The sequence below is a fragment of the Rhinolophus sinicus genome, linkage group LG14 (genome assembly GCF_036562045.2).
Source record: "Rhinolophus sinicus isolate RSC01 linkage group LG14, ASM3656204v1, whole genome shotgun sequence".
NCBI classification, from domain to species: domain Eukaryota; kingdom Metazoa; phylum Chordata; class Mammalia; order Chiroptera; family Rhinolophidae; genus Rhinolophus; species Rhinolophus sinicus.
Window position 1 is genome coordinate 12,865,932 of NC_133763.1, and position 18,994 is coordinate 12,884,925.

At 35.3% G+C, this 18,994-nt stretch overlaps 1 protein-coding gene across 1 annotated transcript in view; it reads right to left on the reverse strand.

Annotated features, from left to right (window-relative positions):
* Window positions 1–18,994, reverse strand: part of CSPP1 (centrosome and spindle pole associated protein 1) — a 97,421-nt gene that overhangs the window by 32,636 nt on the left and 45,791 nt on the right. Inside the window, exons 13-14 of the mRNA XM_074319130.1 lie at window positions 14,406–14,535; window positions 12,598–12,745 (exon numbers count right to left, since the gene is read on the reverse strand). Of these exons, the coding sequence (XP_074175231.1) occupies window positions 12,598–12,745; window positions 14,406–14,535 (278 nt within the window). The remainder of the gene's footprint in view (window positions 1–12,597; window positions 12,746–14,405; window positions 14,536–18,994) is intronic.

Consider the following 18,994-nt stretch of genomic DNA (forward strand, 5'->3'; position numbering starts at 1 on the left):
TGAAAGAAAAATTGTGAAATTAAAATAAAATTAACATTACTAATGAAATAGTTGAAAAGTCATCTATAAATAAATACCTACACCTGAAAGACATCAAGAAAACATAAAAGCTAACACCAAAACAACTCTGATTACAGCAAAGGCTTTAAAGTAAAATTTATGGAGAGGAAAAAAGTATGTTTATGTTCTTATGTATATAAATATCCTTTCCTTAGGAATACTGCTTAATTATATATTAAAATGTATTATGTATACATATATAAAACAATGTCTAAAATTGTTTAAAAAAAATCAGTAATTCCAAAAATCTTCCCATCCATGGTTAAAACAATAGTTTAGAAAATCAGATATAAAAATATTTTTTAATAAATTAGAACTCCTTTAATCAAAAATTTTTATTTGAAAATTCTGGGATAGAAACATGAATAATGAAAGTATTATCTATTACCTATGCGTATTACACATTCTGGGAAAGGAAAAAAAATATTTCGTAAAAGCAACTTGAAAAATAATTATACCCCAGGAGTCTCTTTGAACGCAGAAAGAAAAAAAAAATGTTTAAATTTAAGTCTCACATAATGTTTTGTATAATTTTTTATTTACTGACTCATTCTTTATACCACCAATCTAAAGCATTTACTTATCTCACTCATGTATTTGGTGTAGACCAACTGCTTTGCAGTTTGGCTGCCGTTTAGGTCTCTTTGCCGCTGTATTTAAATTTATTAGTGCTTATTTGATTAGGTCAGCAGAAAGCCAAATCAATACATACACATTAAAATCTTATGGAATGGTAGAAAAACTGAACAGCAAACAAAATTGAGTGGTATGTTTCACTTTAATGATCATTCAATTTCTAAGCCTTTGGGGCAATTAGAAGAGATATTAGAAGACAGACAAGTTTTTCTAAAAGTATATAAATTATAAGATAAAACCACAGGAAAATGCTTGCTCTGTACAAAGAAAATGGAAATGTATCCAGGCATCATAATAAGCCAAAAAATAAATTTAAGCCAAATTAGTGTGGACTTCATAAATATGGTTCTTCAGCCAAGAACCACAAAGTAAAAGAAAAAAAAATAAACATTACGAGGGGCCTCAAAAACAGACCTAATGCAAACAAGACATTAGAGAATAATGAACCTTAAGCACACATTATAATGTTAAATTTGCAGGTATAGTCACGTTCCCTAAGGCCTTTGAAATATTAAATGCTACATATGCATGTGTACATGTACACACGTATATGTATGCACAATACATATATGTGCATACGCACACACACTCATACACATATATGATGGCATAGCAACAAATTAGGTAACTTTGGATAGGTTCTTGCATTCAGAAAGTCTATTTTAGGTTAATTCTTAGGGAATGAAAGTTAATTTAGGGAATTTCAATTCACACGAAAAAGGAGGAAACATTGGGGGTGTACAGAAAGGCTACAGATGACAAATCCTGCTGAGACTATTCAAGTCATCAAGTTTGTGCTCTTTCTTGGGATGGGGTTATGGAAACTGTTCATGTTTTGCTTGGTAAGCAGAGCTAAATGCCTAAAAGTGTTATTACTAAGACACAGAAAGTGCTAGGCTGAGGCAGAACTATAAGCAACACTGTGTGTGGAAGAAAAGAGGAGAGAAAGGGTCTGTAGTACTGAGATCTCAATACAAACTACTAGAAGAAAAAGCAAAGGAAGAGAAAAATGATAATCAGAAAGAAGTCAAAATTCTCTCTTAGCAGCAATAATACGAAAAGGTATTTTGTTGCTCCTATTGCACATTGAATTATTACAGACTGAGAGTGGGAGCCAAATCAATAATTTCATCAAAATCAAAAGTTCCAATTTTAGTGCTCCAAAAATCACAACTGGACCTACTGGGTAAAAGTCTGTTGTGGATCAGAGTAAGAAAGCATTTTCTAATAACTAGAGATCAAAGAGTGCTACAGGCCCCCTACGGAAACAATCAACCCATCTCTTGAAGTGTTCAAAAAGGTTGCAGGAGCAGGCTGACATCAAAGGCTTGCAAGATGCAAGGCTAGGATTCTAATCCCAGTTTCCCATTTAATCTGCCCATTTGGCCAATAAGTCACATGAGTTTAAAAAAATTTTTTTAAGTCAGGGCTATTCTAGGACTTCCTAATGTAAAGTTCTTTTCTAGTCTAAAATTGAAACTTCTGTGAAAATACAAAAACAGAATTTGTAGTAAATAAACGGCTAATTTTATAGACATCAGCTTCCTATGATTTTTACATATGTGACATTTTCATATATATTTGATTAAAAAAGATGATGACAATTTTTCCTGGCAAGTTATAAAGAAAGGTATAGAATAATTTTCAATTTATAGAACATTTAATTGAAGGATGTTGCTTAATAGCAAATCAAATATATTTGTTTAAGAAATGGGGGTCAGACAGAGAAAGACAAACACCATGTGATCTCACTTATATGTGGAATCTAAAGAATAGAATAAATTAACAAACTAATCAGAAACAGTCTCAGCGATACAGAGAAAAACTGAGAGCTGCTATATGGGGGGGGGCGATGAGGGAGAAGGTGAGGGGATTAGAAAGCACAATTGGTAACCACAAGATTGCCACGGGGATACGAAAGTCAGTTTGGAGAATGTAATCAATAATGTCGTAAAGATTTGTAGGGGGTCAGATTGGCACTTGTCTTATTAGGGAGACAACTTCCTGGACGGTGTAGATGCCTGATCACTGCACTGCATACCTGAAGCTGAAGCTGAATAATACTGAATGTCAACTAAAAAATATATATACACACACATATATAGATATATATAGTCAAAGGATGTTGAGTACAGCATAAGGAATAGAGTCAGTGGAATTGTAATAGCTGTATACGATGTCAGAGGGGTAGTAGATTGGGGGAGACGGGTTATCACTTTGTGAGGGGTATAAATGTCTAACTATTACATTGTTTTGTACACTTGAAACTAATGGAAAAAAAAAAGGGTGGGGGGATCTGACCAGAGATCAAATTAAATTTTTAATTATTTTTAATTATTTCATTTCTTTGTACATTGTGGTTTTACAAGGGAGGGCAAAGGATTACAAAAGAAGCAAAAAGTGAATTTCATCGTACAATTTGTCATACCACATCGGATACCTCTCACTAATTCAAACAGTTATGGGTATAAGAAGCAAACTGTGTAAGTGTAAAAAGACAATTCGATTTTAAGCAATGCCTTCCCACTAGCAAAATAAAAATGTTGTCAGCAGCTAAAACACGTATAAGCAAGTTACAAAGCTGAGAAAAAGTTATTAAAAAGCCAACTATATTTCCCTATTCACTCTTTTAAAATACCTATGGAGGAAAGATTTTGTCAATAGCACGAATAACATTATGCTTCCTGACTCAGAGTAACCAAATTTTCAAAATTAAAATAACTTTGTCAGAGAAACGAAGAGAAATGTTACTGAACAACTTTAGAAAGGTAAAAGGAAAAATAGAATGTGATTAAAAACCTGAGTTTTTATTTGCAGAATCTTCTAGGTGCTCAGGATTTGAAGTGGCTAAATTTTGGTCTAGTGATACAACAGCCCTTTTATCTTCGTATGTTCTCGCATCTGGATTATGGTAGGCATCTATATTTTGTCTGTGCATCCTATTCAAATCAGCTGAGAGGGAAAAATAAGCCATTTATTTCAACAAATACATTTCTATAATTAGTATGCTTAATACATTTTCTTAAAGTAGGGAAAATGAGAGAAAAACAATAGGACAGAGCTGGAATAATTCAATGATATATTGGTGCCCTGAAAACAGAAACAAAATTATCAAAACTTAAAATATTTTTTAAAATAACCTTACAAAATAAACTCGAAATCAGCAGAGAACTTAAGAATATATAGATCTTTGACAACCCATAAAAAACTGCATTTATATCTATGTTACTACAGAACATGGAATCTCTTTAATACAGAAAATATTGCAACAATTCAAAACGAGTCGTAGTGAAATTTACCCAACATCAGCATTCCTAATGAAAAAAATATATCATGTGGGGTTTTAAAACATATCCACTAATTCTTTCACAATCTTCCCTTAAAAGATAGAGCTCAATGCCCCGCCCCTTGAGTGCGGGCCAGAGTTCATAACTCACTCTGAATACAAGATTGCAGAGTGATGGTATATAACTTCTCCAAGGTTACTTCATAAAAGACATTATGGTCTCCACCTTGCTTGATCTACTGCGCCACTCACTCTGAACAAAGCCAGCTATCATATCACAAGGATACTGAAGGGGCCCAACAGAGAGGCCCACGTGACCAGAAACTGAGGCCTCCTTCCTGAGCCATGTGAGAGCCACATGGGAAATGGACTCTCCAGTCCCAGGCAAGCCTTCAGATGACTATAGCCCACATTCTGACATCTTGGACTGCAACGTCATAAGAGACCCTACGACAGAATCATCCAGCCACATACAAATTACTGACCCGCAGAACTGCAAGATAATAAATGTTTGTTATTTTAAAACATGTTGGGGTAATTTGTTACCCAATGACACCACATATACATGGCAAAAATCTGAGCATGTAGGATTGGGTCAAACAACCAGTCATCTTAAAAACAGACTTGAATGACTGAAGAACACAAAAGGTTTAACAAATAAAAAGTAGTTCTCCACAAACAACTTGGATAGTGTGGCAGCAGTAAAGCAAACAAATATGGATATAAGAAGTATTTATCAGGGAGCCTGTTATGTGCAAGGATGTACTGACCATGAATCACAATGAGAACACCGGACAGAACATGGCAAGTAACATGTGAATGTTACCAAAGAGAAGGAGAGTTCAGAATCAGGAAAGTTCACATCCTGTAGCAACCCTTAGGACAAGGTGGACTTAGACACTGGATAGGAGATTCAACAGGTGAAGATGGGGGGGGAAGCACAAAAAAGAAACAACAATGTGCACAAAACAGCTCCAAGGGGGTAAAACATGAAGAGTGTTCTGGCACCATCAACGTAGTCCTGCTTGACAAGAGCACAAAATACACGTAACAGAGCAATGAGAAATAAGACAGGAAAATGCAAATTGGGGGCCTATTCTGGAATATTCTACAGCACAAGCTGATGAGTCTCAATTCTGTTCTGCAGATGGTAGTGGAGACCGTTTGCTAGTATTTTCTATCACCAGAGCGCAGTACATCAAGCTCACTGTTTCCAGATAACACCCACAGCTGTGGCTCTGTTACCAAGCTAGTGAGTGCTTAGAGAATGCAAGCTCATTTTGCTATTCACCTACACAAACCATAAATTAAGACACAAATAACCTACAAATAAGCAAATACTATGATAAGCTTCAAAATCAGTAACATGTTACAATTTACTATTGTGATTACATATGGTCCCCTCAATTAGAATAGTCAATATATTTATATAAAAGGAAAATTAATTTCAGCAGAGTACACAATTATTATTTAAGATTTAAGACTATCAGATTCAATAATCAAAACAAATCCATATTCAGTTTTATTGGAAAAAATGATTTGTCAAAAAAAAAAAGAATCGGTCACTCCTTGTCTCTTTCCATGAGGTAGGCCAAGGAGCAGGTTTAAATTCAGCTAAAACAATGAAAAGGAAAAAGCCACTTTGGTCAAGAACATAATTTGCCAACTGCAAAGATGTCACTAAAAAGGGGCCTTTATTTCAAATGTAAGTCATCATATTTAATATAAAATTGCTAGCATTACAAGAATTCTACAATAAACAGAATTACAAAAGAAAATGTCACAGACTCACGAGTGGGAAAAATAATTCCACTCCTTGAACCAGGCTAAATTTTATGATACCTACAGGTAAACAAAACATAAATAGTACTTAATTTTTCTCATTCCTTATTTTATAATCTTTATTTTTTAATCAACTTAAATGAATATTTTGAAATTAAAATTAACTTTACAAATTAGTTGCTCTTTGTACTCTGGTAGAAAATACCGAAAACATGTTAAAGAAAAAAATTAAGATACGTTAACTATTACTATAGGCCCAGTATTATTCAGAAATTCATGGCTGACATACTAACGCTTTCATAATGAGTCAATTCAGAAGGTTAAAGAAAATTTCCAACTCTGGCACTACTACTAACACATATTTCAAAATTAACCTAATTTAAAATAGATATACTTACTTACAGAGATAACAGTCTTTAAGAAAAATAAAAACTATAACTGGTGGTCCATAAATCTCACAAACTTAAAAACACTGTAATAACACAGTATAGTCTCTGAACAAAACTATACACTCGAAGTGAATAAAAGCAAGCTACCTGGAAAATGGCCGAATATTTGGAAATTTTAAGAACTCACTTCTAAATAATCAGTGGTTCAAAGAAAAATTAGAAAATTGAATTGAATGTAAATGAAAACACAACGTGCTGAAATTTGTGAATACACTTAAAGTAGTACTCAGAAGGAAATTTAAATACATTTAAGTTTTTAAATACATTTATTAGGGGGAAAAAAGATCTCAAATCATAACCTAAGCTTCTACACTAAAAAATTAGAAAAAGAGGGGTGACGGGTGGCTCAGTTGGTTAGAGAGCGGGCTCTGGGCAACAGGGTTGCCGGTTCAATTCCCACATGGGCCAGCGAACTGCACCCTCTGCAACTAGAATGAAGACAACGACCTGTTGCTGAGCTCCCAGATGGCTCAGTTGGTTGGAGCGCGTGCTCTCAACCACAAGGTTGCCAGTTCAACTCCCGCAAGGGATGGTGGGCTGCGTCCCCTGCAACTAAGATTGAACAACGGCAATTGGACTTGGATTGAGCTGCACCCTCCACAACTAAGATTGAAAGAACAACAACTTGACTTGGAGCTCATGGGTCCTGGGAAAAACACACTGCTCCCCAATAGCCTCCTGGAACTACACACTGTGTCCCAATAAAGTCCTGTTCCCCTTCCACAATAAAATCTTTAAAAAAAAATTAAATTAGAAAAAGAGAAAATTAAGCACAAAGCAAACTAGGGAAGAAAATAATAAAGAGCTAAAATCAATAAATTGGGAAGAGAAGAACAAAAGAGAAAATAATTAGTGAAAACAAAAGCTGGTTCTGTGAAAAGACCAATAAAATGAATAAATCTCCAGCCAGACTATTTAAAAAAAAAAAAGGAAAAATATAAAATTACAAATATCAGGAATGAAAAAGTTATCACTGTAGGTCCTACAGACATTAAAAAAATAATGAAATATTAACTTTATGCCAATAAATTCAGAAAGCTAGATGCATTCTAGCTAGGTAAATTCTAGCTAGGTAAATTCTAGCTAGGTAAATTCTAGCTAGTTAAATTCTTTGACTGAAACCACACAAGAATAAATAAACTCAATAGCTTTTTATCTGCTAAAGAAATTGAATTCATAGTTTAAACATTCCCTAAGAAAACTCCCAGCCCAGATGGCTTCACTCGTGCACTCTACCAATAGAAGAGAAAACTTCCCAATTCAGAGTGTGAGGCCAGCATTATCCTGATACCAAAACCAAACAACATTGTAAAGAAAGAAAAACAGACAAATATCCCTTATGATCCCAGAAGCAAAAATGTCTAACAAGATATTAGCAAATCAAATTATGTAACACGTAAAAAAAGACAATACAGTATAACTAAATAAGGTTTATGCCAGATGAAAAATTGGTTCAACATTCAAAAAAAGTCAATGTAATCCACCACACAGCAACAGATTAAAAAAGAAAGACAAGATTATCATTAGAAAAGATGTAGAAAAGCACTTGACAAAATTCAACATACACTCATGATGAAAATGCTGAGCAGGAAAAGGGAGAACGTCCTAGACCTGATGAAGAATAAAAGCTACAACAACCTACAGCCAACCTTACACTAAATGGTGAAAGACTGAAAATGATTTCTACCTAAAATCAGGGACAAGGCAAGGATTTCTGCTCTCATGATTTTTAAACATTGTACAGGAGTTCCTAACTGGTACGAAAGGCAAGTAAAATAAGTAAAAAGCATTCAGATTGAAAAGGAAGAAATAAAACTGTCTGCAAATAACATAATTATCTACATTAAAAAAAAATCCCAAAGCTATACAAAAAAACTACTACAACTAATGAGTGAGTTCAGCACAGACAATATGCAAAAATCAACTATGCTTCTAAAAATCAGCAATGAACAAATTGATATTGGTATTTTTTCAATGTGTCATTTAAAATCGCATCAAAACACATGAAATGCTTAGGGGTGCAATTAACGAAATATGTTACAAGATCTGAAAACTACAAAGCATTGCTAAGACAGGTTAACTAACAGTAATGAGCGGAGAGATATTCCACATTCCTGGATTAAGACTCCATACTGTTAAAATGCTAGCTGTCCCAAAACAGATCTATAAAGTCGATGCTATCCTAATGAAAATCCCACACAATTTTTTGTTGAGGGTGAGATGCTGACAGTAGAATTTATATGAAAATACAAAGGAAATCAAGCTGACAAAACAATCTTGAAAAAGAAAAACAAAGTTGGAACACTCCACTTCTCAGTTTCAAAACTTGCCACAAAGCTACAGTAATCAAAAGAGTGTGACAGGGGTGGGTAGAAGGACAGACACCAGGATCAATGGAACAGAACAGGGAATCCAGGAATAACTTTATGGTCCATTGATTTTCACCAAAGGTACCAAGGCAATTCAATGTGGAAAATGTTCTAAAATTGACTGTAGCACAACTCTGTGAATATACTAAGAACTACTGCACTGTACACTTTAAATGGCTGAGTTGGACTGTATGGGAATTAAGATCTCAATAAAGCTATTTATTATATATATATAAACAAAGACAGAAAGACAGAGAAACTGTCAGATTGGAAGAGACTAAAGAGGCATGACGAGTGAATGCAATATAGCATCCTGGACTAGAACCTGTATCAGTTATTAATAAGGGCATCTGAGGGGAAACTGGTGAAATCCAAATCAAGCCTATAATTTAATTAATAGTATTGTACTAATTTTTAGTTTTGATCACTGTGCCAAGATTATGTAAGATGTTAACATGAAGGGAAATTGGGTGAGGAGCACTCTCTATAATATCTTTGCAGCTCTTCTCTATTCTTAAATTATTTCAAAATAAAGTCTTTTAAGAAAACACAAAGAGATTAGCACTACGTATGTAATAGAACGGCTAAAATTTTAAAGACAGACAATTTCAAGTGCCGATGGAAATTCAGAGCAACTGGAAATCTCGTGCTTTGCTGGTGGGGACGCAAAATGGCACAACCACTTTGGAAAAAGGTCTGGCAATTTCTTACAAAGTTAAACAGACACTTAACTAATACATCCCAGCAATTCTATTCCTAGGCATTTATTTACCCAAAAGAAATGAAAACTATGTCCATACAATGACCTGTAAGTGAATGTTTATAACATCTTTATTCATAATGGCCTTAAACTATAAAAAACACAAATGTCCATGAACTTGTAAACGGATAAACAATTGTGGTACCTCCACACAATGGGATACTATTCAGTAATAAAAAGAAATAATCTACTGACATATACAACAACATGGATAAATCTCAAAAACATTATACTAAAAGAAAAATGTCAGATACAAAAGGCTCAGAGGTTGGCAAGGGTAGAAGTTTGGGTAATTTGTAAATGTTCTGTATCTTGATTGTGGCAGTTACTAGAATCAGTTGTCAAAACTCATTGAATACACTTAAAAAGTATATTTTATTGTATGTAAATTGTCTCAATAAACAACATAAAAACAAACATAAATCAAACTTGGGAAAATACAACACAGGAGAGAAATAAAAATACATAATCCACTATATGAAGAAACGCTTGATCTCACTAGTAATTCTTTGGTCTTTCAAATTGTTTTTTTTTCCCTTGGTGTATTTTTTTAAGCTTCTAACATATGCTAGAGTCACATAACATCACCATAATCACGATACAAAACAGTTCTATCACCCCAAAAGCCTCTATCATGCTCTCTCTTTATAAAAGTTACTCCCTCTCCGCAGCCGCCACCCCTGGCAACCACTGATTCATTCTCTATCCCTGTAGTTATGTCATTTCAAGAATGTATGGGCATGTAAACTTTAGAGAAGGGCTTCTTTCACTTCGCATAATTCCTTCGAGAGCCTTCCAAGCTGTTCTGGGCATCAATAGCTCATTCTTTTTTATGACTGAGTAGCATCCCGCTGCATGACTGTACCACAGTTTGTTTATCCATTTACCCATTGAAAGATATTAGAATGTCATCAGTTTTTTATGGGATCTTGAATAAAGAACTTTAATGAATAAAGAACTGAGAAAGGCAAACGATTTTAAGAGTGTACAACTAATAAAACAGAGAGGTATTTACTTTAAAAGGGTTGATGCTATGTTACAATTGCATGGGTAATAGATTTTAATATTTTATTAATAGCTACTTTCCCTTATAAAAAGATCTTCCTTAGAGAGCTAAGATAAGGGTGAACATTCAATTTTTTAAATTTCTTTGTAATAAAAGATCAAAGAGAAAGCAGGAATAATTCGAAAAGCCAGAAGCTGAATTAAAGTTAGCCTGCGTGGCATAGAGGTTATACGGTCTTGGTCATCACACAAAGTAGAACATTGTTTTTTACTACACATTTCAAATAGAATAGAAAAAGTATGTTCCCTGCCTCTCTAAAATATAACCGCCACATACAAAATAGACATTCTTTATGTAATGAGTTTACTTGCTTTGGAAATACCATTAAAAAGAGCTCCAATGTATTTGATAATATGGTGCACCTTTTCTATTTTATGGCCTGAATGGAGCATGAAATAAGCAAACTAAATATTTCCACTAAAAATGAGAATCTCAGAATAGTTTGCTCCATTACCATTAGACCAAGCAATTCTAGAACAATATTTTCTAATTCAATAACCCACACTTATCCTACTGACTTCCAGCAATTAAAATACACACAGAACATCTTAACTGTATTGCCTGAACTAGAAATAATCTTAGAAGCAAGCTGGAAAGTTCTAGGGAATTATTCCAGTGTTTCCCCAAGTTTCAGTAATTTAAACACCTCTTTCCTGGTAACTGGTATGTTTCTATCAATTCACAATTTAAATTTATTGTAGCAGCGACGGGCTAGATGCTTATCGACCACACATCCTCCTCCTGGGCATAAAGAAACCTGAGCATCCCAGCCTCCCATGTAGTTCAATTAGAACCTTATACGAGGTCTGAACCATGGAACAGGATGAACGTGCTATTCCTCCACATCTAGGCCAGACCCCAACAAAATTCTCCACTTGTTCTCCCACCCCTGGGCCCTGTCTGCACAACCAGAAGTGAAGGAGTGACACGATGCAAGAGGCCTGGATTCCTGAGTCACCTCTTGGAGGAGAAAAAACCCAAACTGCATCAGGATGTGACAGGTGGGACAAGTAAAGGAATACTGCCTTAAGCCGCAGCCTCTGAGAACTGGGGGTTGTTTGTTACAGCACTTTTTGTTAAACACCTGGACTAATACCTGTACTTTAAAAGGAAATGTTATAGCACTATCCATAAGTGGAAAACCAGTGTTTTTTAATATGTATTCAAATAAATATTTAACCTTTAAGAAATGTCTATTTATACATCACCTAAAATCTCATCTACAGAGTAAGAATCTTCAAAACGTTGAGGAAAGTGTTTATGAGGTGAAGCTAGGAAAGGAAAAGAGTTATCTTATTATCTTAAGTGGGCTTCAATATCTTCTATAAAAAGCCATTTTTAATAAAGAATCAAAGGCATAAACTTAACTCTAATAACTCAATATAAAAAAAATCTTCTGAATGTACCACTCAACTATCCTTACAATAATGAACATGAAATCTACATTTTTACCCATTTTAATGGGTTTCTACGATTCACTCCTCATTTCAAATTTAACAATTTTCAAAAACCCATTCTGTTCGCTCTACTTTCATTCTCAGCTAAAAGCTAATCGTAGAGGATCCTAATATACATAACAAGCTGTATAACGTTTCTCTTTTCAAAGTGCTTCTTGTATGATTTCTAGATCAAGTATTTTTGAGAGCACATAATTAAAAGATAAATCAATGTAATTCTGCAACCTGCCGGAAAATTTCTGAGATCAAGTCTTTACTTTTCAAAGGAGTCCTTGCATTGAGCAAGTATATGACATATATGAATTAAACACAACATCCCATGTCACACTATTCCAGATCACTTATTTTGAAGCTATCTTACTGGTCTTAAAAAAAAAAACACACAAAACTTATAGTAAGAGTTTTGTTATTTCTACTAGGAAAAATTTTTTAATTCTAACTACTAGTTTGGGTAAAAATTTGCTAACTAACATGAACTTTTCTCTGCAACTGAATTATTATCATCAGAGGATGAACAATTTGTAATAAAAACAAATGACTAGTCTTCTGAAGAAAGGTTTTGTAACCTGTTATTATATTTATTATCAAAATACTCTTTTGCATTAAGCCACATGAAAAAGAGACTTTGCCTTACAGGCTATGATTCACACTTCTTTCTACTCCCCATTCTTTTCAAAAGTTAAAAATAATTTCATTTCTTTTAAAAACAACACGTCAGTGGAAGTAACATACTTATCAGATTTCCCTTTGCGTCCCTGAGAGGAGCACCCCCGCCGCCTTTCCCCCAGGGGTTGTAACTTCTCATTTCTGCTTCTAGTTTGGCTTCATATTCTTCCTTTTCTGCCCGTTCTTTCTTCCTTCTTTCTTCTCTTTCCTGAATCTTGACAACAGAGGAAACAGTCACAGTAAAGTGTAACAAGTATTCTGATACAAAAAGTTTGTTTTAATATCAGGTTTATTTTATTTTTCTTATTACAGAAAAAGACTGGAAATTTTTTCAGTGTGCTTCATTCTGAAATTTAAAATCAAACATACATAATACCCAATTTTAAAACACTTCGATGGCCATTAGTCCTTTCCAGCCATTGATGCCATTTTGGACTAAACCAACTCCTCCCTCCCACACTCACGGTCCACCTGAACCACTCCCTCCCTAACCTCACAAATTCCATGAGGACCAATAGGATCTCCCTACTTTCCTTTCTCATCTACCCTTTCATGGGACCTGGCAAGCCACAAACTACTCCACACTCCTCACCAGAACCATCTACCCTGGGCAAACTCCATTCCCAGAATTCCTAGAGATGCAAAGTTCAAAGTTTTTAGGGAATGCTGGGCTACTTAAAGAACTTTATGACAGCAAACAAAACAAATACAATCTTATTATCATCATCAAGTATAAGTACAGGTTTGTTTTCTGGAGACATAAGGATAGGCAATAAACAAGTCGCTTTGGAATCAACCACTCCAGCAAGGCCAAGGAAATCATTACACACATAAAATAAATTCTAGAGAAAGGAAATTTAGTTTTGTCAGTGGTTTTTAATAAGCTCATTTGAAAACAGATATAAATTCAGTCTTTTGTTTTGTAGAATACTAACATAAAAAAAAATAATGTTGGCAATTCTATACCTTTAAAAACAAATCCATCTTTCAAGAAGGTTGCCCATGTGAAAAATGAAAAGAAGGAGCTTTAGAAGAAATCTAGGTGGAACTTCATAGAAAAGTACCTCAGGTGGACATAAACCTACCAAGAGTTCCAGGGTCCTCTCAGAGATATGGGTATTCCCCCCCCAAAATCCATACATGTGATACAGTTTACTCTTCAGTAAACTCTCTTCAAACATTACAAACTACAACAGAACCCATTATTCTCCTCCCTTAAAAGTAGCCTACTTTTTTCTGTCTTAGTTCATTGCCTCATTATTCTCCTAGATTGCAACACTCAGAATCCCCTGCAAGCACCCTGTTCTTTCTCATCCCCTATATCTAAGTCCCACCACTGAAACCCCAATTGTCTCTTGTATATCCCTCCCATCTCACACCCCCTACAAAGTTTCTCTGCCACATCTCTTTCCCAATCGCCTACATCGCAACCAGATATCTTCCTAAAAGCCTAATTTGCTCACATCAACTACTCCTTTCACGCTGGTTTAAAATGTCCTCCCTCTGGCTATCCAAAACAGGATGCAACTGAAAACCCTTATAACTTGTCCTGCACAATCTAGCACAATCTAACACTCCAGCCCCTTCTCCCACATCAATTCTATTCCCTGAATATACCAGGAATTTCCTGTCTAGTCAGTGTATATCGCAGCTCAACAACCAGGTGAATGAAGCCCTCCTACCTGCCCAATTATTCTCCCTATCCTATGCTTCCAATAGCATCCCAGTCAATCTACATCAAAACTCAGACTGAATTACACATAACTGGTATCTTTGCTCTGCTCTGCCACATTCAGTTCTAAAGGACCACTGTGCTAACACGCAAAGTGATCACGTGAATGAACAAACGAATGACCCAACCCATGAACGAGTACCTGCTGCTGCAACGCTTCCTGGTAAGACTGAAGTGACTGCTTTGGAGGCTTTGGTTTATCTTCAAAAAACAATCCTGAATTTACTGCTCGATCACTTGCCATTTTCAACTCGTTCTGTCCAACCATATTCCTACATCAAATACACAGTTAATAATTGGAATCCATTTAGCATGGCATATAAGTAGCACATTTAAAAACGGGAAGAGAGTTCGTTTTCTGTAGGTCAAAGAGAAATCCTCACGTTAATGACTCCTTCCTAAGATCTTCCCCCAGCTCTGCTTTCACAATTCATGAAACTTTCAAATTTACTGGACCTATTTCTTTTTTTTTTTTTTTTAAAGATTTTATTGGGGAAGGGGAACAGGACTTTATTGGGGAACAATGGTCAAATTGTTGTCCTTTCAATCTTAGTTGTGGAGGGTTCTGTTCAGCTTCAAGTTGTTGTTCTTTCAGTCTTAGTTGTGGAGGGCGCAGCTCAGCTCCAGGTCCAGTTGCCGTTGCTAGTTGCAGGGGGCACAGCCCACCATCCCTTGCGGGAGTCGAACCGGCAACCTTGTGGTTGAGAGGACAAGCTCCAACCAACTGAGCCATCTGGGAGCTCAGCGGCAGCTCAGCTCAAGGTGCCGTGTTCAATCTTAGTTGCAGGGGGCGCTGCCCACCATCCCTTGCGGGACTCGAGAAATTGAACTGGCAACCTTGTGATTGAGAGCCCACTGGCCCATGTGGGAATCGAACCGGCAGCCTTCGGAGTTAGGAGCACAGAGCTCTAACCGCCTGAGCCACCAGGCCGGCCCCTTACTGGACCTATTTCTTGACTTAGGTGGTAGTTTCATGGGGGTGAAAACACCTTGAGATAATTCATCAAGCAGTATACATATGGCTTACACACGTTTCTGAATGCATACTAATAACAATACAGTGGAAGTCCATCAAATAATATAACCAATGATTTACTTAATAAATACACTCAATATAAAGTAATAGCATCCTAGCCAATTTATAAGTAAAAAGTCTGACAGTCCCAAATAAAGCAAAAATTTTTGAAAAACTTATAAAAAAATCAAAAAAGGAAATATTTAAAACATTACGGTTATATAAATTTTAAGCAATAAAGTGTTATTTGCCTTTAATACAACACGTTTTTAAGTACAGGAATGTAGCCACTTTGCAGAAAACAATACATTTTAAAAATCTGAATTATAAAAGATAAATATTGGTTTTATAATAAAATTATTATTACAAAGAGACTACAAAAGGCACCTCATTTCCAAAAACATCATTATCACTTTAAATCTGAGTTTCCTTTGTGTATTCAACTCACCCAATGTATTTACAATCTTTTATTAGGATAAACAGACTTGTTTGTTTGTATACACTGTCACGTTGGATTATGAATGGGTAAAAGGAAAAATGAGGAGCCCAGAGCAAATGATTCCTAAAAGACCTTATACTTTTTCATAGCAAGGAGCTCTGCGTGTATTAATGAATAAAAAAGGTTGAGAAGGCTTATCTGAGTGCTCATCTAAATTAATCTCTCAAAGCAAACTGGCTATAAATTACATGGTGGATAGATTCTCTCAGTATCTGTTTCACAAAGTTTTCTTCCTGTTTGTCTCTTACCCCTTGCTCAAGGATCCCAATTCTTGGCCTTTATTTACTGATTCCGCCCTGGCTCCAGTAGGAGAGCCTGGCTCCAGAAAGAGAGCATTTAGGTAAGTATGTACAGCCAGATCAGGATGGAAAGAAGAGAGAAAAGATAGGGGTAGTAATCACACATCTCAATGATTTTCAGGAACTATATGGAATTGTACAACCATGTCCACCACCTAGTAGTTTTAGAACTTTTCCATAACCCCAAAATATCCCTCACACCAATATGCAACCAATCCCTACTCCCACACCCAGCCACAGAATCAATCAGAAAGTAGCCTGCTTTCTGTCTCTGTAGATTTGCTCTTTCTGGATATCTCATACAAGTGGAAACAAACAATATAAATGGATTGTTTCACGTATCGTATTTTTGAGTTACGTTGTAGCATACATCAGTAGTTCACTCCTTTTTATTGCTGAATATTCAGTGTTTCATTGTATGGACATATTTTGTTTATCCATTTACTAGTTCATAGACATTTGAATTGTTTATGCTTTTTGACTATCATAAATAATACTATTATACACATTCACACACAAGTCTTTGTATGCACATATGTTTTCATTTCTCTTAAGTATATGCCTAGAAGTGGAATGACAGTGTTGCATGTTAAGTATATGTTTAACTTTTTAAGAAACTGCCATGTCCTGCAACTGCCTTTTATATATTGATTTTGTATTCAGCAATTCTGCTAAAACTCCTATTAACTCAAGAGGTCTGAAGAGCATTTAGCTAAGTATGTACAGTCAGATCAGGATGGGAAGAAGAGAGAAAAGATAGGGGTAGTAATTATCTTTTCTCAATATTGAAAAGAGGTCTGAAAATGGATGGTGGTGATCATTGCACAACAATGCAAATGTACTTAATGTCACTGAACTATGCATTACAAATGCTTTAAGTGGTTTTATGTGTATTTACCACAATAAAAAAATTGAAAAAAATTAAGATGGTAATACTAACTAAACAAATCTATAGATTCTACATAATTGCTATCAAAATCTCAACCCCCTTTTTGCAGAAACTGACAAGCTGATCCTAAAATTCACATGTAACTACAAAGGACCTAGAAGAGCCAAAACAATCTTAGAAAATAAACAAATTTGGAGAACTCATACTTCCCAATTTCAAAACTTATACTACAGTGCAACAATAATCAAGTACTACCAGTATAAAATAGGCATATAGATCAATGGAAAGGAAAAGAAAATCCCAGAAACAGACCCACATAAATACGTCCAACTGATTCTGACAAAAATGCAAAAGCAATTCGACAGAGGAAAAATAATCTTGTCAACAAATGGTCCTGGGAGCCAATGGACAACCATAGACCCTCTCCTCCACCCCCCCAAAACCCAAAACACACCTCTGAGCTAAGCCTCTACAACGTTTAGTGGGGAAACAAAAATAGGAGAAAAATCTTTGGGACCTAGGCCTAGGAAGAGTACCGAGGACTCTGAAAGCACGATCTATAAAAGGAAAAACTCATACACTGAACTTGATCAAAATTTAAAACTTTTGCTCTGTGAAAGACCCTATTAAAAGGATAAAAAGACAAGCTGACAGAAAATATTTGCATACCATATTATCTGACAAATAACTAGTACTTAAGATACATAAAGAACTCTCGAAACTCAGTAGTTTTAAAAACAAAAATTCCCATTAGAAAATGTACAAAAGACATCAAGAGACATTTAACCAAAAAGATTTATCGATGGCAAAGAAACACATGGAAAGGTGTTCAACATCATTATCATTAGGAAAATGTAAATTAAAACCCCAATGGCGTATCACTACACACCTATCAGAATGGCATAAATAAAAGTCACAATACCAAATGCTGGTGAAGATGTGAAGAAACCAGATTCCCAACACATTGCTGATATGCATACAAAATGGTATAGCCTTTCTGAAAATAGTTTGGAAGTTTCTTACAAAACTAACCTGTAACTACCAAACAACGTACCACACAACCCAACAATAACACTCCTGGACAATTATCCTAAAGAAATGAAGGCTATGTTCATACAAAAATCTGTACACAAATGTGTATAGCAGCTCCATCCATAATAACTTAGATGTCCTTCAACGAGTGAATGGTTAAACTATGGTACATCCATACCACAGAATGCTCCTCAGCAATAAGAACAAACGAACTATTTATACATGCAACAATCAAATCTACAGAGGATGATGCTGACTTTAAAAAGTCAACCCCCACACAAATGGCCAAGAGATACATGAAAAAATGCTCAATCAAGTTCACTAGCTATTAGGGAAATGCAAATCAAAACCACAATGAAATGCTACCTCACACCTGTTAAAATGGCTATTATCAACAAGACAAGTAATAACAAATGTTGAAGAGGGTGTGGAGAAAAAGGAACCCTCATACACTGCTGGTGGGAATGTAAATTAGTATAGCTACTATGGAAAACAGTATGGAGAGTCTTCAAAAAATTAAGAATAGAATTACCACATGACCTAGCAATCCCTCTTCTGGGTATCTACTGAAAAAATCTGAAAACGTTTATCCATATGATTCACGGTGGCCAAGACATGGAAACAACTATCTGTTCTTCAACAGATGATGGGATAAAGAAGATGTGGTACATAAATACAATAGAATACTACTCAACTATAAGAAAAGATGAAATACTGCCATTTGTGACAACACGGATGGATCTTGAGATTATCACGCTAAGCAAAATAAGTCAGACAGAAAAAGTCGAAAACCATATGACTTCACTCACATGTGGGATATAAAACTGAAAGCAATAAACAAACAAGACAAACAAACAAAAAAATCATAAGACCAGTTGAGTGATTACCAACGAGTGAGGGGGAAGATGGGGTGGTAGAAGAGGGTAAAGGGGCTCAAATATATGGTGATGGAAGGAGAGCTGACTTGGGGTAGTGAACACACAATGCAATAGACAGA